Source organism: Dermacentor silvarum, chromosome 1, assembly GCF_013339745.2.
Source record: "Dermacentor silvarum isolate Dsil-2018 chromosome 1, BIME_Dsil_1.4, whole genome shotgun sequence".
Classification (NCBI taxonomy): Eukaryota; Metazoa; Arthropoda; class Arachnida; order Ixodida; family Ixodidae; genus Dermacentor; species Dermacentor silvarum.
Window position 1 is genome coordinate 145043874 of NC_051154.1, and position 27061 is coordinate 145070934.

The 27061-nt window shown below is 46.4% G+C and overlaps 1 protein-coding gene across 1 annotated transcript in view; it reads left to right on the forward strand.

Annotated features, from left to right (window-relative positions):
- The window catches only part of LOC119436196 (uncharacterized), a 184932-nt gene extending 163889 nt beyond the window's left edge, over window positions 1-21043 (forward strand). The window contains exons 5-6 of the mRNA XM_037702974.2: window positions 14461-14669; window positions 19670-21043. Coding sequence (XP_037558902.1) covers window positions 14461-14669; window positions 19670-19826 — 366 coding nt within the window. The 3' untranslated portion in view covers window positions 19827-21043. The remainder of the gene's footprint in view (window positions 1-14460; window positions 14670-19669) is intronic.
- The last annotated feature ends 6018 nt before the right edge of the window (window positions 21044-27061 follow it).

Below are 27061 nucleotides of genomic sequence, written 5' to 3' on the forward strand. Positions count from 1 at the left end.
TGGGGTTCTCCGCCACCTTGAAGACCTATAGGAATCCGCGACAGGATGCTGAAATGCCGGAAATACTTCCTCTCCGATCGTTCATTTAAGGTACGCCTGTGTTCAACCCTATCGAGCAACTTCGTTCAAGAGAATGGAGCGCTGCAGGGTTGTGTTTTAAGTACTAGACTCTTCACAATAAAAATGAACTCCATCGCAAAAATAACCCAGAAGTCCATTAGGTATTCTGTCTATGTTGATGATCTTCAAATTGTATGCACGTCCTCCAGCTTGCCAACATGTGAGAGACAGATATAACTCACATTGAACAAACTCGCGATCTGGGCCGACAGAAATGAATTCAAGTTTTCGCCGCAAAAAACAGTTGCTGTTCTTTTTTCACTCAAAAGAAGCTTACAGGTTCATCCTTCCCTGCACCTAAATGAAACAATACTCCCAGTAAAACAAGAACACAGATTTTTAGACATTACATTTGATAAAAAAACTCACATTCCTGCCGCACATAAACAGTCTGAAAGTCAAAGCTTCCCGAGCTCTGAACATACTCAGTACACTCAAAGAAGTGCTGGGGGTCTGATAGAGCATACCTTCTACACATTTATCGTTCTCTGGTACGTTCTTGTCTAGATTACGGGAGCATAATCTATGGTTCAGCAAGACCTTCATATCTAAAGCGATTATACCCAGGTCATAATCTATGTCTGCGCCTTTCATGCAGAGCATAATGCAAAAAATGTAAGGCGTGCAGGCACGGGCACAAGAGAAGTGGACAACACACTTCTCTTGTGTCCGTGTCTACACGCCTTACATTTTTTGCATTATGAATCCTTACCAACTAGCTCAGTCTAAGTTTCATGCGGAGCATACAGAACGTCCCCTGTAGTAAGCATGTATGTAGAAGCAAATGAGCCCTCGCTAGACAATAGAAGAATAGCACTCACATGGGCATATGTTCTTAGAATCAGAGCGCGAACACATCTTTGTTATCTGATCGTCACAACTTGTTTTTCTTGAATGCTGTTCACCAATAGACCCCAAGCAATAAGACCATTGCTTTTGCGCTTTGAAGAGATATGCCACGAACTGCATATATTGGGCACATTACATGACACTGCATAAAACCACGTCACACAGCCTCCATGGTACAGTTTTCCGTCTGTGTGTGATCTCACTCTAACACAATTCAACAAAAGACAAACCCCTAGAGAACATGTCATACAAGAATACCTCGCAGTTAAAGAAAAATACAATAACTACGCTGAATTTTTCACAGATGGTTCCAAAGCTGCAGCTTACATCGGGAGTGCAGTAGTGGAGGATAACTGGTAAAAAAAAGCAAGACTTCCTTAGTGTGCGTCAATATTTACGGCTGAGTGTTCCACTGTGTTGGTAGCTGTCGCGACAATAAAACGAGAGAACAGAGAGAACAGCATCATCTACACTGTAATCAGAGCGCTACACTCCAGAAGTACAGTCATGCCGTTATTTGGGGAAGTAATACATAATATAACGAGGATAACAACACAAGGACATAACATAAAGCTATGTTGGGTTCCGAGTAACGTAGGAATTGATGGAAATGGAGGCTAAATGTAAAAACGCCCGTGTGCTTGCGTTGTAGTGCACATTAAAAAAACCCAGGTGCTCGAAATTCATCCAGAGCCCTCCCCTACGGCGTGCCTAATAATCAGAACTGGTTTTAGTCCGTAAAACACCAGAAAGAAGAATTGATGGAAATGAGAGAGTAGACCAATGCGCTGCACAAGCTCAGACCAATGAAATAGAGAAAATAAGCACCTCCCATAAAGATTGCATGAAGTTAGTATAGAGCAAACTGAGGGACAAACGGCAGTCTACGTGGAGTAATGAAATAAATAACAAGATACAAACAATAAAACCCTTCCTAGGAGAATGGAAGTCATGTACACATCAGGAACGGTTTTTTGAAGTTATATCATGTCGGTTTGCGAATTGGACACACGCACCTCGCACACAACTTCATTCTGACAAAAGAACAAAAGCCTGGTTGTGAAAAATGCAGAGATGATCTGACAATAAACCACATCTTATTCTCGTGCACAGAACTTGAAACACTGAGGAAAAAATATTTTACCCCATTTTACAACGGGCACATTCCTTTTTATCCAGCATTGATTTTAGGTGAAAATGCACTTGTTGATATTACATGTTTTTAGCTTTTTAGAGGAAGCCGGGGTCCTTCAAAAATTGTAAATGCTGACTGTGTGCTTCGTTACATATTGTGGTACACCTTATCCACCTTCTCATATCTGAGAAGAAGGCTGAGGTCTTTATCCAATTTTTGTGGATCCTCAGTGCCCTTAGCCAGACAAGGACTCACTGAGCTGGCCCAACCCCTTTAAAGAAACTACCTTTTGTTTGGCGCATGATAGCCTTAGCTGCTTATGCGCCACTTAACCCAATACAACACAACACAGTCCTCGATTTTTTTTTATATTAAGGAGACAATACGGTGCTAACGTTGGCAATAAAACCGGCAGTCGTTTCATTATAATATATGCGGACGTAAAACACGTGAAAAATGGAATTTTACCCCGTCATACGTTGAACGGACGTTTCCTTTATTATGTGAAAGGGAAGTAAATCTGTTTTTCTAACACGGATACTCCATCTGTATAGTTACACTTCTATGTCCGTTTCCCGGTTGCACACATTGAATGCACACCAAGCATCATCCATGCAATGATGTGCGAATGCATGGAATATCTACAGGTCAAGTAAGATATAGCAAAAAATGTCGCAGTAATCGTAGCTAGAATGTCAAGCACTGCCAGCAAAGAGGTGATACAATCGCTATATGCAGCAAATGTATACACCTATAAGCGCTGTAAAAAGTAACTGAAAACACAATAAAAAAGCAGGAAATTTCTATTTTCCCTACACGATGATCTTTAGCGGGAACAACAAACTATTTCATTTAGATTTTTCTTTCTGTTTATGATGAAAGGCAGTTTTAATTGGTTTTAACAGAAATGGACATAAATTTTGTCATAAATAAATACTAGCGAGCAAAAAATTTTTTTCTCACTATTTTTAATGAACATTTGGGTGCAACTTCAAATCCCAGATAAGTGAGGCTGGCAGATCTCATAGGCCTAGCCAATTAGCCTTAATTTCTGCAAAAAAAGTACAGCTGCTCATCAGGCCAGTCAATTCTATTCGGAACATGGCTATATATTGTGCTAGGGTTGAGGCTTGATTAATGTCCTTAAGTACCGGGTGTCTTGTTGTTTCTCATATGTTCGATGTATCTTTGTTATCGGTACTAGTATGATCTGTTACAACCGCTTTACAGCCTTTGACGCATTCACGAACTCTTGAAATATATCCAGTGACTTGTGCCCAAGTCTGTTTTGTTGTTTTGTTTCGTAAATTACGGAAGAAGTTAGTATTGGTCACTACAAAGGCTAGGTGATATAACAGATTTTCCGTATTACGAATTGTCAGTTTTTCCCAGTTCTTCAATTTCCTAATTATCGAAATGAAGGGGACAACATTCTACCAGCAGTTTTTTGCGTAATCCAAAGGTACAGTGCAGACACAAGCTCATAATATAAACGAGACATGGCGAAATGTAGTAGCTACTATAGACACGTGACACCCGTCCATGTCACGGTATAAATGATATGATCTGAGGCAAATCCAAGAAACCCTAGCCACAGTCTGGCGGCCATTAAAGATACTTGATAATTACGCCTGCATGGTAAAATTTATTCTACCAAATCTACCCGCCTGGCTAATTATATCAGCAGTAATAATGCACTAATGCAGTTTGCGTAGCTGGTAAAACAGGTATATAGATAAAAAAATCACAAATCAAAATTTGTGATTTGTGATTGTAGCAATTTTCCTACCGTGTCATGAGTTTACGCAGTCACGATAATTTACGCGGATGCTCTCTCATTCGTCCGAAGTGTTTTCAATGCTATGAGCGTTTATATGCCGAGTGGAGCAATTTGTTTCAACGCCTTTCCTCCATGCATTACACATTAGGTAACCCGTCGCCGTTGCTCAGTTAGCTAAGGCGTTGCGCTGCTGAGCACGAGGTTGCGGGATCGAATCCCGGCCGCGGCGGCCGCATTTCGATGGAGGCGAAATGCAAAAACGCCCATGTGCTTGCGTTGTAGTGCACATTTAAGAACCCCAGGTGGTCAAAATTAATCCGGAGCCCTCCACTACGGCGTGCCTCATAATCAGAACTGGTTTTGGCACGTAAAACCCCAGAAAGAAGAAGTACACATTAAGTACAAGGACTTTTGTGAAAAACTGCATCGGTACAGTACGTATCCCAAAATACGAGGAATGGTAGACGCGCCCAACGAAAGCGTTTGGAAACAGCCACGTGCAATAAAGATTAGATTAGGAACGAGAAAATAATGCCGAATAAAAACGGCATGCATACGGTGCAAGGCACAAGAGGTAGAACGTTTGAATGCAGTCAGGCAAAGCGAGACGTGAAGTACAAGAAGACTAACTGCCATCCGAGGCCGAATGGAAGACACGGTGCGCGATACCAAACGCAAGCACCGTTCACGCGACAGGCAAATCACAGTTGAAGCAGCGCCGTCCTTCTCAAAGACGCCTCGTATAGACGCGTATCGGAATTTTCTCCCAGAGCGTTGCTAATAACTGGGATATAAAGTGTGGTCTTTTGACATTCCCCTTAGTATTTCTGAGTCAACATTGCTCACACTAACTCTTGATTGAAGCGCACCTTGCACGTTCGCATTATGGCGACAGTAAAGAGACACGGAGCCCGTACCGAAGACTTGGGCACGCACCCAAAAAAACGCAACGACGGCGAATCTACTACCGGTACAAATATTCCATGCGCGTTTCCAGCAGTCGAAAGCTGCCGCAAGACATTTACTTTGTCTCAGATCATGGCACAATATGGGAGATGAGCACGAACGCCTGCCACCAGCGCTGTTTGTTCTTGCCAGTCATCATGGCCATCGCGGAACGCTGACGATTTTATTTTACTTCGCTATGGGCAGTTAATAGCTCGGCATACGGGTATCCCTGTAACATAACGGCAGCTTGTAATATTACTCTCCAAGCGACGGAAACGAAAATAGAATAAGAAAAAAGTCGCAGTTGCTCCCGAAAGGCGAAGCATCGATTGCGATAGCAAATTAGTAGACAGCTATACGAAGTAAGGATAGCAGTTTTATCGGCCATATAAACTTGTAAACATTCGCTTCTAACTAAATTAAATAGCATGGTGTCACGTGCGCACAAACAAACATGAACACATCTCACTCGGTGACCGCGGACACTCGCTGTCAGAACGCTGGAGGGAGGAAGCGCGGCAGCAGCCGCGAGCGAATTGACCTTCGTGGTGCCTCTCGCTTCAACGCGAACTAAGCGGCGAGAACACAGCGCACACGAGGCCATCAACACTCGGCGCACTCTGTCCCGATCGCAGATCGCTTTCAAGATAAGGCCCGTGGGCCCGCACCATACGCAGCCGCCGTCGGAGTAAAACAACCCCCACCCTCCCTCCCCTCCCCCCGGTGCCTTGCGCGCGGCGGACGGCGCGCTTCCTCCCTGCTTTCCTCTCATGCGCACGCGAGATTGAGCCACCACCGTCGGCTCACCCTCGCACACTTTAACTCGCACATACAGCATACGGCGGGCGGCGGCGATATTATCACCCTTAGACATTATACGGAACATCACGGCGACGCCGATGATGACGGTAGAAATACGTCTAGAGTTTCTTTATACTTGCTATCGCAATAAAAAAAAAAAGGTTCGCGTCCCTCCAATTGAAAAACTCGCGATGCTTTTGAAGAAATATAAAAGTTTCCTTGGATCAGCTTTGTAAAACTACTGCAGACCATTTTCTTTTGATGTGCATAAACATGAAAAAAAGTTATCACAAAAATAAAACGCACTACGAAGTGGTATCTTGAGGTCGGAATTTGTAAATTCAGTGGGCTTCGTGGTGCCCTGTGTGCTCATGCAATGCTTTTCGCGTTGCGCTTCCACCAAATTTTGTTTTTGATTGGATTCTTGAAGTTGCCCATGATCGTTGCCCGTTCTCCAGAAAATGAAGGGAAAAACTTAATGTACTGTTAACTACCCATGTATTCGTGTTCATTGACGAGTTAATTTCATTTCAATGAGAGACTCACCTAGTTCTACGGGAACATGTAACGACATATTACAATGCTCTGGTGGGCTAGTTGGTACATGTTCATAGCTGAAAACCGAGGACGAAAACAAGACACGATAAGAGAGGCGAGCAAACATGGGCTCACGGCTATGTGCATTCCGCGTCAGTTATTCACCTGCGAGGGATAGTAGGAGTGTGCGTGTTTGGAAGTGGGAGTTTAGAAGTGAACTGAGATGTCAGAAATCATGGCCGCCATGCGGGTGATGCATATTAAAAGAGAAGCAGATGTCGACTGGGGATACCGAGTAGAATCAATTGAAATATACCCGCCGCGGTGGCTTAGCGGCTATGGTGTTGCGCTGCTAAGCACGAAGTCGCGGGATCAAATCCTGGCAGCGGCGGCCGCATTTCGATGGGAGCGAAATGCAAAACCACCCGTGTCCCGTGCATTGGGGGCACGTTGAAGATCCCCTGGTGGTCAAAATTAATTCGGAGTCCCTCACTACGATGTGCCTCATAATCAAATCGTAGTTTCGGCACGTAAAACCACATAATTTGAAATCAAGAAAGATGAGTAGAGCGTGTAGATTTTTATCTTTTATTTCATCGATTGTGTTACGGAGCGCGTATATAGGGCGAGGGTCGAACTCTTCCCATGCGTAAAACCAAATTGTTTAGGATGAAGTCGAAATATTATCGACGGAAATTTGAAAAGTCGTTCTACAATTTTCCCTGAAATGGAGTTAATTGCAAGAGGCTAGTATGGTGAGATTGAATAGGGTGGTCGGTTAGATTTTCCAATAAAGAACGTGCGATCTTTTCGCCAACAAATAGGGAAGTGCATTAGTTTTAAACAAGAATTAAATATGAAAGGGAAATATGGCGGGTACTATTGAAGAATAAATTCAATACGGAAAGAGTGAGCCGGTTCAGCCCCTAAGAAGAGTACATGTTGCCTAACGTTACTGCATGTTTGATTTCTACAATGGTGATAAGCACGTCGTTAGTCGGATTGTGGTAAGTTGTAGCTATTATTTGCCAGAGCCGACTGTGATAATCATTGTCAGTGGATGGATCATCTGTATGAATTTGTGTAGTTAACAACTCATCGTCATGTAAAATTGTGTAAATGACTTTATTGGGCTGAAGAAGTAACCGGGCTGCTCATGCTATTCCCTTAGCCGGTATTGTCAAGGCTCATTAAATCCTGGAGCTGTGCTTCCTGGATGAAGTCCTAGAGGCTGTCCAGTAGTTTTGTTCGCTCTGGCGGCCATCTCGTGTGGTGTAAGATACTAGTTGTGAAACCACCGTCCGGAAGTGGAAACGATGGAACTTAATAACACAATAATAACGGTTCAGCTCCGGCTTTCGGTTGAGTTCCGGTTCATTTCGACACCCTGATCACGAGATATGTATAGTAGTGACATTCACAGTGCCAGATAATGTAGCACAAGCTCAAGGGCCAACACAAAGCAGGCTCCTAGTTTCAGGCAAAGAACAATACTGGGGATTGGCACTTTATGGTTGCTGCCATTGGAACTGCTTAACGTGGTCATTGACTCGGGGCTGCGGAGCCAGTTTCTTTTTCTTTTTTTTTCACGAGTTTGAGCTTGAGTTGATGTGTTATTTAAACTTAAACACAACCTTGCCACAAATATCGGGTGGTGGTGGTGGTGGTGGTAAACATTTATTAAGGTGTTATTTACACAGAGGTTGTTCGGGAAAACCAGCCCTTAGTGGGCCAGCTCCCTACAATACTAGGTGGAGTCCCTATTCAGGGACCCCATTGGTCGTGGCCGCTGTCGTGACACGCTGGACCATGGCCTGTTGAGCCGGAAGGTCCAGGCAGCCGAGCAGGGCCGCCTCCCAGTCCTCTCGGGTTGGGTTGGGGTTGGGGGTTAGAGAAGGATTGAGTTGGCATGCCCATACCATGTGGTAAGTGTCAGCCACCTCCCCACAGTACTGGCAGAGGCCGGAAAAGGAAGAGTCGAAGTGTTTGAGCACTGCCGGGCACAGTAGCGTATTCGTGAATAGGCGAAGAATTCTCTCGTCCGCCTTCTTGAGCCCTTTGGAGAGCGCAGGAAAGCGGCGGTGAGAGTCCCGATAATGGGTACTTATGTCTTTAAAAGTGAGAATAGGAGGATTATATTCTGGATCAGAGTGGTCATCGGTGGAGGAGGCAGTTGCCCGGGGAATGAGTGCGCGGGCGGCAGCATGGGCTGCCTCATTGCCTGTGAGTTCCTGATGGCCGGGGGTCCAGATTAGTGAGCGGGGAGAGGGGTCACCTACCCGCGGGCAAGGTCGAAGAATTTGAGCAGCTAGGGGTGAGATCCATCCCAGCTGGAAATTTCGACAGGCTCCTCTGGAGTCAGATATGATGGTTTTGGAAGCGTCATGTGAGATAGCTAGGGCTATGGCCACCTCTTCAGCATGGGTAGCATTGGGTGCACGGAAGGAGAGACCATCCACCTGCCTGTCTTGGTGGACTACGGCGGCCGTATACCAACCCCCATGGTAAGGGCCGGCGATGTCCGTGTAAAATACGCTTTGTTTGGAGCCGTAGTGGCGTCGGAGGGCAAGAGCCCGCGCCTGCCGGCGACCAGTGTGTGACTCATGGGACATATTGGTGGGGAGGGGTCGAACATGGATCGCGTATTTCCAGTGTTCGGGCACTCGTACCCGCTCCTGTGTGTGGAATTCATGCCTGATGTGTAGGCGATCTAGGAGTCGTCTGCCTGACGGGGTCTGCGCCAAGCGGGTGTATTGATTTGTCAAGTGAGCCTCCCGAAGCTCCCGGTAGGTGTTGACCACCCCCAAGGCAAGAAGTCTCGCATTGGAGGTGGAGATGGGGAGATCTAGGGCTCGCTTGATGATATTGCGGAGGGTGACCTCCAAAAAATCTTCATCGTGTTTCCGTAAGTGCAGGTACGGAGTCGCATACAAGATGCGACTCGTGACAAAAGCTTGCGCGAGACGAAGCGCATCCTTGCTTTTGAGACCCCCCCGCTTGTTGGAAACACGGCGGACCATGCGGCCCACCTGTTCTCCAACCTTACGGAGTTTGTGAAGTGTTGTCTCTACTCGGCGGTGTTTGTGTATGTGGAGTCCAAGGACACGGATCTCCTGTGCCTCGTTAATGGGTCCACTATGTAGGAAAAGGTTAATGGACGAAGTGCACTTCGGCATGGGCCGAATGTGCACGAATTCTGACTTCTGTGGGGAGCATTGGAGGCCGCAGTATGCCGCATATTCGTCCACTATATGGGCTGCGGCTTGCAGGCTGTCCTCCATGTTGCCCAGGTTGCCGTCTGTGGCCCACAGGGTGATGTCGTCGGCATAAAGCGCATGCTTTACCCCGTCGACAGCATCCAGCTGGGCCGGGAGCTGTACCATAGCTAAGTTGAAAAGGAGAGGCGACAACATGTATAGTATACAACATGTATAGTAGTGACATTCACAGTGCCAGATAATGTAGCACAAGCTCAAGGGCCACCACAAAGCAGGCTCCTAGTTTCAGGCAAAGAACAATACTGGGGATTGGCACTTTATGGTTGCTGCCATTGGAACTGCTTAACGTGGTCATTGACTCGGGGCTGCGGAGCCAGTTTCTTTTTCTTTTTTTTTTCACGAGTTTGAGCTTGAGTTCATGTGTTATTTAAACTTAAACACAACCTTGCCGCAAATATCGGGGGCATACTGCGCTCTTGGCCACACCAAAGTATGTCTGTTGCAAATTTCCGTCGCAATACGGGCATTTTGAGCCACTATCATTCACTTTCATTCAGACGGGGACAAATGGCATGACTCGAGACAATCGGAACAATCTTGTGTCCTCGGCAGCAGTACCTGAGCGCCTACGTCGGGACCATATCCAGCGGTGACCGTTGATACATTAGCGGTAGCATCAGTCAGTGGGCGTTTTCAACTGCAACTCAGCTGGTTGCTACCTGAGTTTGACAACGACGAATTAATTGTATCGTTCGCTATCACATTTTTCTGGCAATGTGCGTCGTACACCTGTCGCTCGCTCGAACGAACGCACGAACACACGCATGCACATGCTCGCACACACAACTAGCTAGCTAGCCAGCTAGGAGAGAGAGCGAGAAAGAATTGCACTAGCTCAGGCGTTGAAACGCGCTGTGTTCTTCCTATTTACATTGAGCAACAGGTGCGTGCGAGGAACGTTCGAGCTGGCATACGTGACTTTTCCGAGACTCGGTCGCGCGCCGAATTCGGGGCTTTCTGTAGCCCCCCTGTTTGTCTCGCAGGAACACCAGCTCCTTGTCCTCAGAGAAATATTTGTAATATCGTTGTAAAGAATTGCACGTCCGTGGAGGCAGCAGTCGGGTATAACAATGTCTGCGTAGATTTTTTTTTTATTTAAGAAAATACTGCCAGTCTGAATGCCAGACTTTAGGCAGGGGTGAGCAATACATTGAAAATATCACGACACGGAAAATACAGAACTGTAATGGAACCAAGTGAAAAGCAGAGCCGATCCTAGAGCAGTAAAATAAAAAAGTATAAATCCTATAGAATGAAATCCCGCACAAATCAAAACAGTAATGTAATATTACAACATCAACTAACACCACATTAGCACCACAGCAGTAGCAATTACCACTTATATAACGCAGTGAAAATGGCTGGAGCAAATACATACGCTGCTCAAAAACCTAATGTCCAACAACAAGTAAACAACTTCGGCAGTTATGCTCGCAAACAAAACAACGGCAGATGTCACACACAATACAAACAATGCCGGAAGTAATGGTATAAGTACAGACGAACATGTTTAAATAAAACATGTGAACAAGTTAAATAGCAATAAAGTAGTCACCCTGACTGCATGGGGGGTCAGAACAAAGTACACTGTAAAAAATAAATCAAATAAAATTGTCAGTAAGACAGTGCAGACAACGCGCGAACGAACGATTTCAGACCGGCGCTATCGAGAACCTCGGGTGGCCAATTATTCCAGTCGTTAATCGAACGAGGAAAAAAAGAGTACCTGTATATATTATTATGGCAGAGGTGTTCAGTAACTTTTTTAGGGTGAGATGAGCGCGTTTCGCGGCGCAAGATTGGTTGGACATATTTACTTTTCTCTATTGCTAGCTTGTCATTATATATAAGATAAAATAGCCTCATTCTTTCACGATACCGTCTCAATTCTAAAGTGTCTAATCTTGCGCTTTCCAAGAGAGCTGTTGGAGATGTGTCGCATTGGTAGGCATTAAATATAAATCTTACAGCTTTCCTCTGTACTGATTCTAGTTGATCTATGTTAACATGTGTGTGCGGGTCCCAGACAGCCGACGCATACTCTAGTACTGGTATCACGTATGTTTTATAGGCAAGCAGTTTAATTTCGTGGGTGACCTGAGCTAGTGCCCGTCTTAAGTATCCCAGTTTTCTCAAAGCCTTTTTTTCAATGTATGATACATGTTCATTCCATCTTAAATCAGATGTAATGACAAGGCCAAGGTACGTATATGTTGAAACACAAGACAATTAAGCAATGGTTTTCCAAACTGTATTGAAATTTTAAAGGGTCCTTCTTGCGGGTTATAGTCATCGCCACAGTTTTTTTCGGGTTAATGATCATTTGCCATGTACAGCACCAATTCTGAATTTTAGATAAAGAGTTATTTAGAAGAACTTGGTCACTGTAGGCGTTAACTTCCACATAAAGCACGCAGTCGTCTGCGAAAAGCCATATCTTCACCGGGATATCATGAACGATATCGTTAATAAAGACCAAGAAGAAGAGAGGCCCGAGGATAGATCCCTGTGGTATGCCGGATTCAACCGGCGCAGACGGTGAACTGCTGCCATTAACCGTGACGCACTGTTACCTGCAGTTTAGATATGCTTCGATCCAGGCTAATAAAGAATCGTTTTCCAGAATGGGTTTTAGTTTGATAAGTAGCTTACGGTGTGAAACGCGGTCAAATGCTTTTTCGAAATCTAAGAATAAGATATCAATTTGGTTCTGATTGTCTAAACTGATGGCAAGGTCGTGGACAATTTCGAGCAGTTGCGTGACTGTCGACAAACTGCGTCGACTATCTATTAAGCCATTGCTTTCTATGAACACAGATGTGCTTGAATATTCTGTGTTTTAGTACTTTAACACATGCGCATAACAGCGATATAGGTCAGAAACGAAGTCGACCTATAGATTGAAACGAAGTCGACCTAATAGTAAGGCTCTGTGAAAGGCTTATGTTGTTTGACTTGTATCTGGTTCGGCATGATGAACGCCTGAGGAAGGAGAAATTATTAGAGGAAAGGCAAAGAGGTCGGCCTGAGCTAATGCATTCTGGCCTGCTACTCTGCACCGAGAAAGACGGTTATGAGGACAGGGAGAAGGAATGCGCATGTACAGTCGGCGAGCAGAGGTCCGGTGACGACAGATGCCGCGTTAAGCTTTTACTGCGAAGCTGTATCTGGCCAACCGATTCGTCCATCAGTCGCCTGTACGCCGAAAACTATCATCATTAGCAATGGCTTGAGCGTCGCGGTCTTCTTCCACAGCTGACCCGTTGGCACCCCTCGGCGCAACCGCGCGAACGCGCTCGTGCCACTGCTCTCACATTTGTGCCACTGCTCCCGCGTTCGTGGTCGTCGTCTTCCACAGCTGGCTCCGTTGCCGTTCATCATTCCAGCGTAGAATTTCACTTCCCTTCTGTCGTCGTAATGGGGAGGCCGCGTTTACGGGGGTATGAGCCATTGCTTAAGGGGGTATGAGCCATTCATTGTCTTACGTGACGGACATATTTAATTTTGAAGCAAATTAATTTTGAAGACTCGCAAGCTGCACTGCGACAACAGCGGACTGCGGGCATACCGTCAATTGACGTCGTTCTCTCCGTCGCAGCCGAACGTAACACAAATAAATAATTCAGAAAGACTTTAATGAACCATTCGGATTAATTAACCCAGTGATAAACACCGGGGCCGCACGCTTCAGCTTCGCTGGTTAACCATCCGTAGGGAGTGCTTGGGTGATGATCTTTTTTTTTTTCGCAACCTAGGCATGCAGGACTTAATAAATTGGTACGGCCTACGGGCCTGTCCGACTTATGTAATATATTAAGACAATTCTGCGTTGCACGGCTGTGCTAGAAGAAATATATATCTATTATTTTTTACTGATGCCGTGGTTCGTAGATTTGCTATCGGCTATGCAATAATTCCGTCTCACGCACTGGAGTCTTTAAGGCCTCGTGTCTAGTCTGCTACTCTGCAAATAGTGAATCACTGCGCTACTTTATGAATGATTAGTTCAGTAGCTATATACTTACTAGACCACCTATACTTAAGGTAATTTACTCAAGCTTCACATCAAGATTATTTTTTCATTTTCGTTTTTCACAGGTCATCAAAGAAGCGCTTGCATCAGCAGAATATCTGCGATAAAAATTGCGACTCTATACATTTTCTTGCTTACTCAGTGAAGGCATCCGTTTGCAGGAATATCAAATGTTTTACAGAAAAAGTAAGGTGCCACGAAACACTTATGTTTCTAAATTATTCCGTGTCTTTCACCACGTCATCTCTCAAGGCACGTGCGATGCTTTCGAGCGCAAAGTGACACTTTTTTAAAGTCTTGAATTACTCAGTACAACCATCCACTGGCCTATGTACTTGTGTTGCAATGACTTCTATATTATGCGCTCGCTCGTCATGCGATAATAAACATTCAGTTATTGCTGTAAAAAGACGGTTAAGTGAGGTCTGGCGAGTGTTGGTCATTGACCATGCTTCATGAACTACATATCTGTAACTTCGACAGCCAGCGGACCTACTACAAGGAAGGCTTTCGCTGAAGTGCTCATCACTACTGGAATTTAGAGTGCTCTTCACCTTGCGAATAATCTAATCATCTTGGTGATAAGTCTCGCTCGATCGCCATCACGCTTGAGACAATCGCCGTAGTGATAGCCATTCGCAGGCAGCACTTGCATGCGTAACATAGCTTTTGGTGAATTCGGGCTCTGATTTGTTCCAAGGATCGCAAGAGACCCTTACCGTCATTCCTGGCTGTTATTTGTGATTGCGTGCGTGCGTGTGTGTTTACCAAATGCGTCATTGAGCGAAGATGATTTTGTTTTGTTGTTTGAATTAAAAGTAGATCCCATGAGGAATATGCTTATTATTCACATTTATAAGGCACCTTTATTGGGGACCAAATCACTGTAGATTGAACGCGATAGTTTTCTAGCGCCATAGTACGGGTGTGGACAGCGAGCCTGCATGACAGCAGGCGCCACCATTGCTTCTCTGTCCAGGTGAACGCGACAGGTGAAGCGGCCCCCCGTCGCTTTAACGAGCGCCGCTTACTCTTCCAGAGCCTCGCCCTGGGTGCATCGGCGCTGCATCTCATTCAGGCCACCCGGTACCTGCTCAAACACAAGCCCGGAGGGGACAGCGCTGACGCAGCTGATGAAGTCACTTGCGGCTTCGTGGTCGAGACGCGCATCGCCAAATTCAAGTCGAGGTGCGTACCCTCAACGCCGCTGTTCTTTTTTCCTGTATTTCAGCGCTTTCGTTCGTGATATTTTTTTGTGGCGCACTTGTGACAGGATGTGCACTCGTGAGCCTTTGAAGATAACAGCCATGATTGGCAAGTGGCGGTGCACGTGCGACACCGGGCGAAGCAACGTCGTAACGCAGTGCCTGGAAACTCGGGGTAATAATGTTACGCGAACGCACTGACTGCTCAGAATTTCGTAGGCTGGCACGCGAGCAGTGACACTTTATTATCGCGTGCGTTCTTTTCAAACTGAATGAGGTGTTTTAAAATGCATTACATTATGGGATATTATGTCACCCCAAGCCACAATCATGGCTGTAATAAGGGGGGGGGGGGGGGTGGAATGGAATCATTGACTTATTAGCGTGACTCGATGACTCCGATGCCTTTTGTTAATCTGGCCTTTTGCGGGAGAAGGAAAGCAGCGCTGGTACCGTGAAGCGAATGCTCAGATTTCTTCTTCTTTCTGGGGTTTTACGTGCCAAAACCAGTTCTGATTATGAGGCACGCCGTAGTGGAGGGCTCCGGATTAATTTTGACCACTTGGGGTTCTTTAACGTGCACTACAACGCAAGCACACGGGCGTTTTCGCATTTCGCCTCCATCGAAATGCGGCCGCCGGGGCCGGGATTCGATCCCGCGACCTCGTGCTCTGCAGCGCAACGCCTTAGCTGACTGAGCCACCCCGGCGGGTGAATGCTCAGATGAAATCAGTGTTTCGTGGCTTGTTGAATTCATTCTGCGACTTTAACGGTTCCGAAAACGATACACCTAAGCTAAGAAGGAAGCAGTAGTGGAGGACTCCGGATTAGCTTCGATCACCTGTATAGCATTTTTCAACGTGAGCATGCCGTCAGGGCACCCGGCCATTCTCGCAATCTGCGGCTCCGCCCGCGTCGGTATATGACATCTAATTTAACCCGCAACCTTTACTCAGTGGCATAACGCGATAGCCTTGGGATGTTCAAGTAAAAAAAGTTAGTCACTGGATGAGACAATGGATGTACCAGAAAAAGAAAAATTACGGCAGATCCAACGCACTTGTTGAAATATACGCTAATCGAAGCTTTCTTGAATCGTTTCAATGAAACGCTATGCAAAGAGACACATGGTGCGTGCAATTGTAGTTTATTTCCAAGTTATCTCATTGTTTAAGCTCCTGTTTAAATGTTTGCATGGCCTCACGCTATGCGACGTCGATGAAACGATGACTTGCAGGCTAATGCGGTGTTTTGCAAGTGGTGAGGGAAGCATTATGAGCAGCTCGAGGCGAATGTACAGAGAAGTATAAAACATAACGATGCATGTTTGACGCCTCAACACCTCTGATGAAAACGTGATCAATCGATCAACACCACGACGCGACTCACACAACTACAGAAACCTCCGGCTACCGAGTCAATCCGGCGGGCAGACCTCTGTGCTGTATATCTTCTTCAAGGTTTCCCTATCCGTGCTTCAGCTATGCGGGAGACCACCGCTACGTCGACTCGGCGAGGCGCCGACGTCAAACCCGGAAGATGCGCCAATGAAGCTAAATCTACGTGCTACACCTGAGTAACTGTAATGCGATAGCGTTATCAAGATTACACTTGCTGCAGAAAGGGCAAACCACATTAAGACCCTTGCGAGTCTTAAGGATCGGCTTAGTTTACTACACTGCAGTCTCCAGGACTGGCTCAGTTTTGGTTACACTAACCCGGGATAGGCCCACTTTTCTCGGCAAGAAACCGACAGGAATCACTTTTGTAGCGTTAGCTACACTGGCCTAGCCAAGCCCGTTTCGCGCGGCACATCAAGAGCCGTGCTGCGCATGCGCAAGGATCAGTGATGTCACACAGCTTGCGCACCGGAGCCACCGGAGCCGGCACCTCTCGCGCACTCCGCCGCCGTCGGTCTGCGCATTCCACAGGAGTGACGTCGTAGCCGTGGTAGACGCACTGGCGCCGGCGCGCGCTCGCTGTGCAGTCGCCGTCTGACACTGCGCTGGAGCCGCTGCGCTTCTGACTGGCGTTTGCCAGTGTGGTATAGCCATGGAGAAGGAGAGCGCAAATGCTGCTCATCAGCGCAGAAGAACGGAGAAGCTTGACTCATCGGATCCCGAAGTAGTTGCCTGGAAATTAGCGGTTGAGTGTAGGAGACAACCAGGAAAGCTAAGAATAATCAGCTGAACCTTTGCTAACGCTACGTATATCCTGGCATAGCCGAGCTAAGCCACTGCAACTTTTTTTAACAGCGAAGCTGTTCTAGCTAACCGTAAAAAGTGCCGTCTGCAGCAAAACCTAGCCGAGCTATGATCCCACTGCGTTGCCTAGCCACCACCTCGCGGAGCGGCGTGTGCCTCGCCTCCTCTCCGTGCCGTGCACATGTTGCCTTGACATGGGACGTTAAGAAATAGGAAGGAGAGCATGCGCGCGGCGCACGCATGCTCTCCTTCGAATATCTTTTACTTCCCCTCTTCGAATATCGCTTACTTTCTTCTTGTTTATCAATTTTGACAGTTCAGCGAATTCTATCTGATCTCTCGAGTTTGCCATTTTCATGTTTTGTCGTTTCTTTTATTAGGTCCTTTGTTACTTGGGAGAGCTTACCTAAGGGAAATTACCTAGAACCTCTTGAAATCTTCATTTCTCTCTCTTCTCTTATCACTGTTGTGCAAAGAATAAATAGGGAGCTGGCTTTGCCCACCCAAAGTTAAGGGCCGAAAACCTCCGGACGTACAAAAGAAAGCAAAAAAGGTAAGCAAAAGAAAGCAAAAGGAGTAGAAAAGAACGCAAGCAGGGCGTGATGCTTTGGTTTACACAGGGACGCTTAGGTGCACTATTTCGAAAACTTCCTAATAACACACTCGCGTAACCAGCCGTAGCCGGCTCCGTTGACTGCTCTTTGTTTACCCGCCGGGGTTGCTGAGTGGCTATGGCGTTGGGCTACTGAGCACGAGGTCGCGGGATCGATTCCCGGCCACGGCGGCCGAATTTCTATGGGGGAGAAATGCGAAAACACCCGTGCACTTAGATTTTAGGTGAACGTTAAAGACCCCCAGGTGGTCTAAATTATTCCGCAGTCCTCCACTACGGCGGGCCTCATAATCAGATTGTGGTTTTGGCACGTAAAGCCCCATAATTTTAATGAATTGCTCTTGGTTGTATTTCCTGCACCTTAGGGCAGGCTTTCCTTTTTTTCCCCTTTAGCTGTGGCAAGGTTTTGATTGTATATAGTAGGTATCTTGCGCGTTATCTGTGGTATTCATGCGTGTCCGCGAGTTACGTCGCATGTTAATTAAGGAAACCCATTTTTCAAAGAAAATGAGCAGTGCCATTTTACGTGCGTTCCCGCGTTTACGAACCATCAGTACGTAAGCGAAAGGGATCATAATACACGCGAAGGCGCTGTTCTTCGCAGTTATTTGTGGACGCGTGCATGCGGTACCTGGGGAAATGGTACATAATGACAAGTGAACAACGATTTGATAGAATATCGCAGTGTGTATATGTGACCATATAGGTATATGGGGGCTTTAAATGCCTAGAGGAAACATGAATAAATCCGCGATGGTGGCTGGGAATCCGACACTTGCACTACACACAATTCTCCCGTTCAGCGAAGCCCCACAGCGGGGCAAGAAAACAATACCCGTGGACACCAACGACAAATTTCGGTAAAACGTATGCTTTCAAATCGGTCATACACATCTCCTCTTTCGGGGTTTTAACTGTGCGTGTAGTTCTCCCTACAGTTTGACGCTTGTGCACCCGTGTTTTTGTATACTAGCCGCTAGGGATGGCTTGATTGGAATGCGTATTTATTTATAATAAACAGAGCCACAGCATTGTGAGAAAAGGGGAGCAGCGTTAGTTCCATATTTTCCGCTCCTTTCTTGTTCACCGTCTTCAAAGGTGTCCTGATTTGGCGATTTGATATGTAGTCATCAAAAGCTTTAGGACTGGGTGGACCAGATGCAAAGATCAACGGGCTCAGCCGGCCCTGAGCGGTGGATGATAAGACTATAGCATAGAATAAAACATAACGCATCGCTACAAAATACCGGCCCAGTACATTGAAAGACTGAGGGCTAGCCAAGTAACCCAGAATAAGCAGGAGCATTACCCACGTCACATCATGGGGAGCGTTCTGTGCGCGCATTTTGCACTTTTCGTTGCGTAACTAAGTATACACATTTGAACATAGAAGTTAATTGAATACCCTGAATGTTCCATGAACACAACCAGTAAATATTCAGGGAAAATCAGTAGTTCATTGCGTATGTGAACATGAATTGCGTAATTAAATGCAGGCAGTTGGTTTTCAATGTCGTTCTCCACTCCATACGAGTTCGGTTGTAGACATGCGCATGGGGAGTGAATCTCTTTCCACGCAGAACTTCTTTCACGAATAAAAGGAGTCACGTTTCGTTTGGAGGAGTCGACCAAAACCAGGTATGAACTACGCGCCTCCGTCTCCATCCTCCGACAAACTGATAGCTGCCAGACGAAGACCCGCGCGTTATCTCACTCGCGACTAACGAGAGCGAATATTTCGCGCAACCCGAAGTGAAGCAGTGGTCCGCTGTGTATACTGATGCTTCCAGCGAGCACGTATGCATGACAATAGCGGAAACTGGAGCAGTGAGGGTAGGGAACAGTTCTAATTGAGAAGCCTTAAATAGCGACTGGGGATAAACTTGGCACCGTATGGTGTTCCTCGCACTTCGGTCTTTCTTGTTCAGTATTTTTTATAAAGAGAAAGGAAGACGCATTGCTCTTTGTTGGATCAAGTATATTTGTTGAACTTGCCAGCACCTAACTTCGTTTGTCGAAAAACGATCAATATGGTGCACCTCGCCCCGCGTGTTTGTGAATGTGCCCCCCCCCCCCCCCCCTAATCAACACGTATTCGAAGCCGTGTGCGCAGGTGTAGAATTTGCATTGTCGTCCAGGGGCCTTCCATCTTCTGTTTGCACGCAGGCCTCCACCCATACCACCCGTGCCAGTGCGCATCGACTCATCAGCCCTGCAAACGCGCCGGGACTCTACCGCTGTGGCTTCTGTGGCCGCCCGCAGGGAGTCCACGGCCGTACCCTCGCGGAGAGAGTCCAGCGTCGCCTATCCAGAATACCTGTAACCCCCCCCCCCCCCTTCCCTCCTTCACGCCCTTTCACTGGAAGTGCCTTATCAACGGACTTGGCATATCCGCATGCACAAATCGACGCCTCAACACGAACTGAGTGGCATACCACATATATAGCCACTGCAAGGGTCACTCGGTGACCGTGCTTGTTCCTCCGGACGCTGGCAGTCTTATGGGGCTCCAGAGGCTTCGAGCACATCACTAGTTCTTTTTCATTTTTTAAGACTTCGTCTCGAGGGAGACCTTGTGGGAATCATGGGAAAGTACATAACACCTTTACGGTCTGACTTGGGCTTTCAGAAAGAGGCAAACGTACACAATACACGTCATATGCTGGCAAAGGTATTCCGTGGCAGTAGCTTTGCAATGTCCAGCAGAAAAGTTAGGATATGTCAGATTCAAGAATCACAAATTCAGCATGCAGACCAACGACCATGAAAGTCACCGCTTATGTGAACTCTGCACACCACTAAAATAGGTCTGAATTGAACACCGTTGTAGGCAGCGTCAGACTGTAGCCTTCGGCATTGCCACAGTATTTGAAAACAGAGTTCAAAAGCTGCAAAGAGCATGGTGCTCATCTATTCTTTAATAAAGCAGCAAGGTAGACAGGTGGGCCAGTTAGTTGGATAGTTTTTTTAAAGAAAAGCTTTCAAGTCTATTGTTGGTACACATGCTCACGGAAGTGCGCCCATTTAGTGCGCAAGAACTCGTAAACAAGCTTCTTGTGCGACAACCGTGTTCACTGTGCACTATATAGGTGATATTTTACGTCGGAATTTTTTCCCTTTGCCGTGCTTGCTCATTTTTACCCTCACACAAAAGTATCAGCCAACACGGCAATGCGGCCACCAAAATATTTCTTTCACGTCATTTTCTTTTTCTTGGCTTTAATTCTCTGCCCACTACGGCGTGCTTTATAATCAGATCGTGGTTTTGGAACGTGAAACCCATCGAATTTTAATTTTCTCTGCTTCTTTTTTCGCTTCCAAATACTTCATTACCTTTTTCGTTATGTCTAGAGCAGCAAGGCCATCGCATTGTAGGCACATTAATTTCCCCACTGTTTTTTTTTTTTTTTTTTCATTTGGAGTCAACCTCTGTCAATCTGAGATGGGTATGTTACTCTAACGACTTAAAAAGCAATATATGAGTTTGGCGAAGTGTATGAGTCAGCTGTCGCAATGTGACGAGCTGAATAAAAAATTCTAAAGTAGTTCCTCATGTCTTCATTTGAATCCCCCCCCCCCCCCCCCCCCTACACGCACACACACTTTCTTTTCTTTCTTTCATACCGCTGGTTTGAATGACTGCGCGTAAGGTTGGGCTAGAATCGACAGGCTGAGTAGCCTGTCTGAAGACTTCATGAAACACGTCTATTCCTTTAGGCCACCGTCAAGGCACCACAGGAAATCTCTGGACGGATATATATGGTGACCATTTTTAAGCTCTGCGGAATTTGAAAAAATCGTCTCTTGCATATAACACAATTCTAGTCCTTGAGCTTGACTATTCAGAGAGGACTATTCAATTTCTCGTGCAATTACTTGCACGAGAAATCGGAACATATTCAAGTGATTGATAAAAATTGCTAATTATGTTCTCAATTAATTATTTACGGCAGATTGTAATTTACGAATTGGCGCCGGTGAGTTTGCAAGACATCTCCACTTGGAATGAATTACCAGAATAACAGCAGTTAGGAGATATGGGCCATCAAGTTCGCCGTAAAAATGCACTGTTGTTCCACTTACTTTTTTAACAAAATGCTCTTTTATGCATTGAACCACAAAAGTAACTGGAATTCCCACATATTTTGTCCCACGCTTTGAAAAATACACCGAAATAGGTGTCATCCTGGAAAGTAATTTCAAGTGGATACCTATTGCAATCTCACCGGCTACAATTGGTAAATTGCAATGTGCCATAAAGCAATTAACTAGCGAGTTAATTAGTACGTTTTTGCTAATTAGTTCAATATGTGTTTTGCTTTCTCGTGCTAGTAATGTTTACCTTTTCGAATAATCCAGTTCAAGGGCAAGAACGATAATAACTGCTACAGGCGATTTTTAAAAATTCCGTAAAACTTAAAAATAATCGCCCCGTATTTGCACTGGAATGATTCAGGGACATTCTCAGTGTAAGAGCAGGGCAAGAGTATAGGTTGAAGATTAATATGCAGATGACAAAGGTAATGGAAAAGGTAATAGCCTGGCAAGGAAACACGAATTCTTGATGGCCACTCAACCTCTCGAGTGTTTTCAGAAGCACGTATATCTAGGCCATTTACTCGCAGGGGATCCTTATCATGAGAAGGAAATTTGCAGAGAAATAAAAATGGGTTGGAGCACATACGGTAGGCATTACCGAATCCTGTATGGGAGCTTACAACAGTCGTTGAAAAGAAAATTGTAAAATCATTGCATTCTGCCGGTGCTAACATAAGGGGTAGAAATTTTGAGGTTAACAAAGAAGCTCGAGAACAAGTTGAGGACCGCGCAAAGGGCGATGGAACAAGAAATGTTATAGGGTAACGTTAAGAGACAGAAAGAGAGGGGTGTGGATCAGACTACAAACGGGAATAGCCGATATTCTAGTTGACATTAAGAGAATAAGATGGAGCTGCGCAGGCCATGTATTGCGTTGGGTAGTAGATAACCTGTTGACCATTAGAGTTACAGAATGGGTGTCAAGGGAAGGGAAGCGCAGTCGAGGATAGTAGAAAATTAGGTGGGGTGATGAAATTAGGAAATTCGCAGGCGCAAGTTGGGATCAGCTAGCGCAAGACAGGGATAATTGGAGATCGCTGGCAGCGGCCTTCGTCCTGCAGTGGACATAAAAATAGGCTGGTGATGATTCAAGGATAATAAGTCGGTCTGAGGTGCTCTTGACATATGTGCTTTTTTGTTGGCCACTGCGAGGCTGTTTAAACTCTAAGCACGTTCGGAGCACTAACGAAGGTCACACTGGACATGCCTGCAGCGAGCGCAATACGAAGGTCTGAGATTGTTTCTTCGTATGGGCGATGTCTTAAAGATGACATGTTTACCGATATACAAGGTTACTTTAAAAATACCCGTGCAAGGAAAGGCTGTAGCACCTAAGCGAAAAAGATTTGTATTAGGCGGACACAAAGCAGTGATGCTAACTTAGCGAGAAAGTCGCTAAAATTGGCGAGGTTATAGTAACCTTAACGACAATTTCGCCTTTTTGTAGTCTCGGCGACCTTTCAGTGAATATCTACCGGTCGCAGTTTGTGTATCCGGCAGCATTGTCAATGCAAATGCTTGTAGGACTATTTCGGAATTTGACTGTAGACGCAGATAAATGGCGAGGTATTTAGCAAGCGCACGCTGCACTGGTGGAGGCGGCCATTCTTGTTTGTAACTTCGACGCTGTTTTAGCAGTCGGTTCCGAAATCGCCACTACGCGGAAAAAAGAGGAAACCACGCAGAAAACAAAGCTGTGGTCCCTCTGGGTGCATTGAAGCTGCTTTTATAGGCAACGTAAAATCTTGAAAGGAATTCAGGAGTTTTTTTCCCCCTTTTCACATTCCGTTCATTGATGTGTCCACCGCAGGAGGCTGAATTAATTATATAATTAAAAAAAAAACAAGAACATATGGAAGACAAAAAAAAAAAAAAGAGAAAGCCTCGAGCAAGTCATAATCATCATCGTCGCTTAGCGAGTTTTCGCTAAAGATAGAGTGGTTTCGTCTGCGACCTAGTGACTTTGTCCTCCCCCCCCCCCCCCAAAAAAAAAAAAGAAAGAAAAAAAAGAAGAACCGAACAAATTGGCAAAGTTATTGCGTGATTTTTTGTAGAAGCATGCACCAAAATTCTCTGTATTACCCTTCTGATTAGACAATGCACCTTGCATAGTTAAGAAATTTGAAGGCATCAACCACTCGGCAGTATTCTCCTAACGACCACGTGCAGCGAAACGTCTGTTAAGATTAGCGCCCAGTCTGCTTAAGTGCGCCTAAGCAAGCGCGCCGTATGCGGGCATTTGGCGCAAGTGGGTGAGGTAGCCATATAACGGGCAGTGCCCTGTTGGATAAGATAAAGGCTGGGAAGAAGGTTTGCTGCAAGAAAATAGCGTGAAAGTTGACGAGCACTTCGGTTATAGGTGGGCATTATGTGGAATCAACGCGATGTGTTGCGCATCGTATAGTAACGTATTGCTTCCTTTGATGTACAGAAAAACAAAATCTATTTGCAAACAGCAACCCTATAACATTGTTTTTTATGTGGTGTCCATCATGACGCTTATGCAGCTGTCCTAAGTTTAAATTCACCAACCAAGCAAGCGCTACCTGGCGACAAACATTTGTCATATCTATTGAAAGAAAAAAAAATTCGGCCCTTCTACTCCGTGAAGGTGGTTAACCGGCGGAGCTGAAACGTGCGGCACCGGTGTTTATTACTGAGTTAATCCCGAGGGTTCATTAATGTAGTTCTCAATTATGAGATTACACACACGTTCCGCTGCGACAGAGAAAACGACGTCACTGACGACGCCCGCTGTCCGCCGTTGTCTCGAGTTTGCTCGGCGGCGTGGTTAGCAGCATTCGCCCGCCATTGCCGATTGCGATTCTTCGAAATTAAATTGCTTCAAAATTAAATCTGTCCGTTACAGTAAGACAATGAATTACTTATACTCCCTTAAGCAATGGATCATACACCCGTAAACGCGGCTTCCCCATTACGACGACAGAAGAGAAGTGAAATTCTACGCTTGAATGATTAGCGGCAACGCAGCCAGCTGTGGAACAAGATGACGACGACGAACGCGGGAGCAGTGGCACGAGCGCGTGCCGAGCACGAACACGAGCGCAAACCGAGGGGCGCCAACGAGCCAGCTGCGGAAGACGACGACGATGCTCGAGCCAATGCTGATGATGATAGTTCTTGCGCACGCGGACGCCACCGAAATATGTACTTTATAACAAGCTTCGTTTGAAAAAGAAGAAGGTCAAGACGTGTCATTTAGAGCCGCTCGTGTTTTGAGGTAGAAGAAGAACGTTCATTGCCAGGGTTCCAAGTTCATGTGGCACGGCATCTTTGTAGCTCGCATTAGTGTCCAAGAAGTGCGCGAGGAGGCCGGTCGACCTACTGAAAGCACGACGGAAAGCAGGGGACCCGTCACGAGACCTTCTGGGCCTTCCAAGCACCGGCGAGACCATGGGTGGAGCACCGTCGGCGCCGGAGCTGGCGGCGGTGGCCTGGACTCCTCCGGACGCGGCAGCCATGGACGAGATCGCGCCTCCGCCAAAGTACCGGCTCAAGCTAAGCTGCGATTTGTGCTCACGCGCCGACGCTCGCCGCCCTGGACGCTTTCCTCGTGTTCGCCGCTATCTCGGTCACACTGGACGTCCCCGCGGACGCCACGTACTTCATCTTCATCACGGGCCTGGTCTTGTCCAACATCGCCAGTGCCTTCGACAGGCCCGGTGGACCACACAAGTTTAGGGCGCCGGCGTCGTGCACCAGCCCCAACAGCAAGGTGGCTTCTTTCACTTCATCTGCCGCCTGCTTGGTGCGTGACAACATGGGGCGCCAAGACCAGACATGCCGAAGGCGAACTGGCGGCATTGCGTTAACTTGATAGCTGTTCTATCGAAACCGTTTTTAGATTTTTGTAATATGACGCAATAGTTCAACAGTGAGATGACGCTGATAAAATTTTTCTATCGTGGCTTTCGGTGTTATGCTCTGCTTTTCTATCATGATTATGTCACGGTGTTACAACGTATTTATTATTTGATGTTATATAGGCAGTGTTCTTAAACTTTTAGAATAGCAGCGAAAAAAAGGAATTTTTTTTGTAGGGCCAATGAAAGCCGCAAGTCTTAAGATAACACTACGGAGATGGGCTGTAATATCTGTACGTAGATACTTGTTCATGGCAGTCAGAAGTGCATATCAAAATTCGATAACTTATATTATTTTAACTATCTCAAGACTGCTACCTAAGGGTCCCGCCGCAGAGGCTCCGTGCCACCCCTTTTCACGGGAGGGTGCCGCATTAATTAAACAACGGCTGCATCCGCTCGAGGGAACTGCGTGTCCCGCAATCTCGCATCCGGCCCAACGCCGTTCGGGCGATACAGGGCGTCGACGAAGCGGACGACGACGACGAACGCTGGAGCAATGGCATGAGCGCGTGCCGAGCACGAACACGAGGTGCGGGCGTCGCGTCTATTTCTTCATGCATATAGAAGAAGAACGTAAACTTTATTTGCTTTTTCACTAGGGAGATCCAACATTCAGCATTTACTGCGCGGAGATATTAGAACACTAGGAAGTGGAATACAAACTAACCCTGAAACACAGAAAGCCATATGCGACATATGGCAGACAAAGTGGCTTGTTTCGAATAGGGTAGAAGGGGTCGATCAGCCCGTGCGAGAGCGGCGGAACTGAACATGCACCTGAGTCTGCATAAAGCGGGAGAACAAAGACTGAGATGAAGATGTGCCTCAGCCAACAATCTGGAAACCCACATTCCTTTCCCACCTAATCCCCAACAGCGGCCTAGAGCCGTCCCCTTCCTTAAAATAAAATCTTTATTCATTCATTCATTTTCAAATCAATCAGATTCGAGTCCGGCGTCTTTTTAGTGCGTCTAGGCACCCGCCGCTGACGCGGTTCCAAGACCTTGTCTCGAAGCAGCTTCCTCGGCTCGCTGGATGGTCCATAGTTGTGCTGTCAGGTTCGATCTGAGTAGTGCGGTTTTCCAGCGCGAGCGGAGGCTGGCGGTGGAAGAGACGGAGGAGTCGGCACTGCCCGAATTGTTTGTTAAATCCTGACACTCCCATAACATGTGATTAAGTGTGGCAACCTCGCCACACGATGTGCATTTGTTTCTAGTGTACATGTCTGGATACATAGCATGCATGAGTCTGGGGTTTCTGTAAGAATCCGTTTGTAATTGTCTGTAGTGTACTGCTTGCGTCCTGTATAATCTAGCGTGAGTGAATGGGTATACGCGTCTCTGTAACTGGTACTGTGTCGTGATGTCGTGGAACCTGGTCATACGATCCTGCCACGCCCAGACGTTTGCAGTACCCCGCGGGGGCTCTTCCTCCGATGATGCTCGGTGAGTGAGGCCTCGAGCAACGCGATGAGCTGTTTCATTGGGGGTGATCATGCAGTCCAGTGTGTGCCGGGATCCATAGCAAGTGCCTTCGCTTATCGAAGTAGGCCTCTCCCTGGTGTATAGGATGT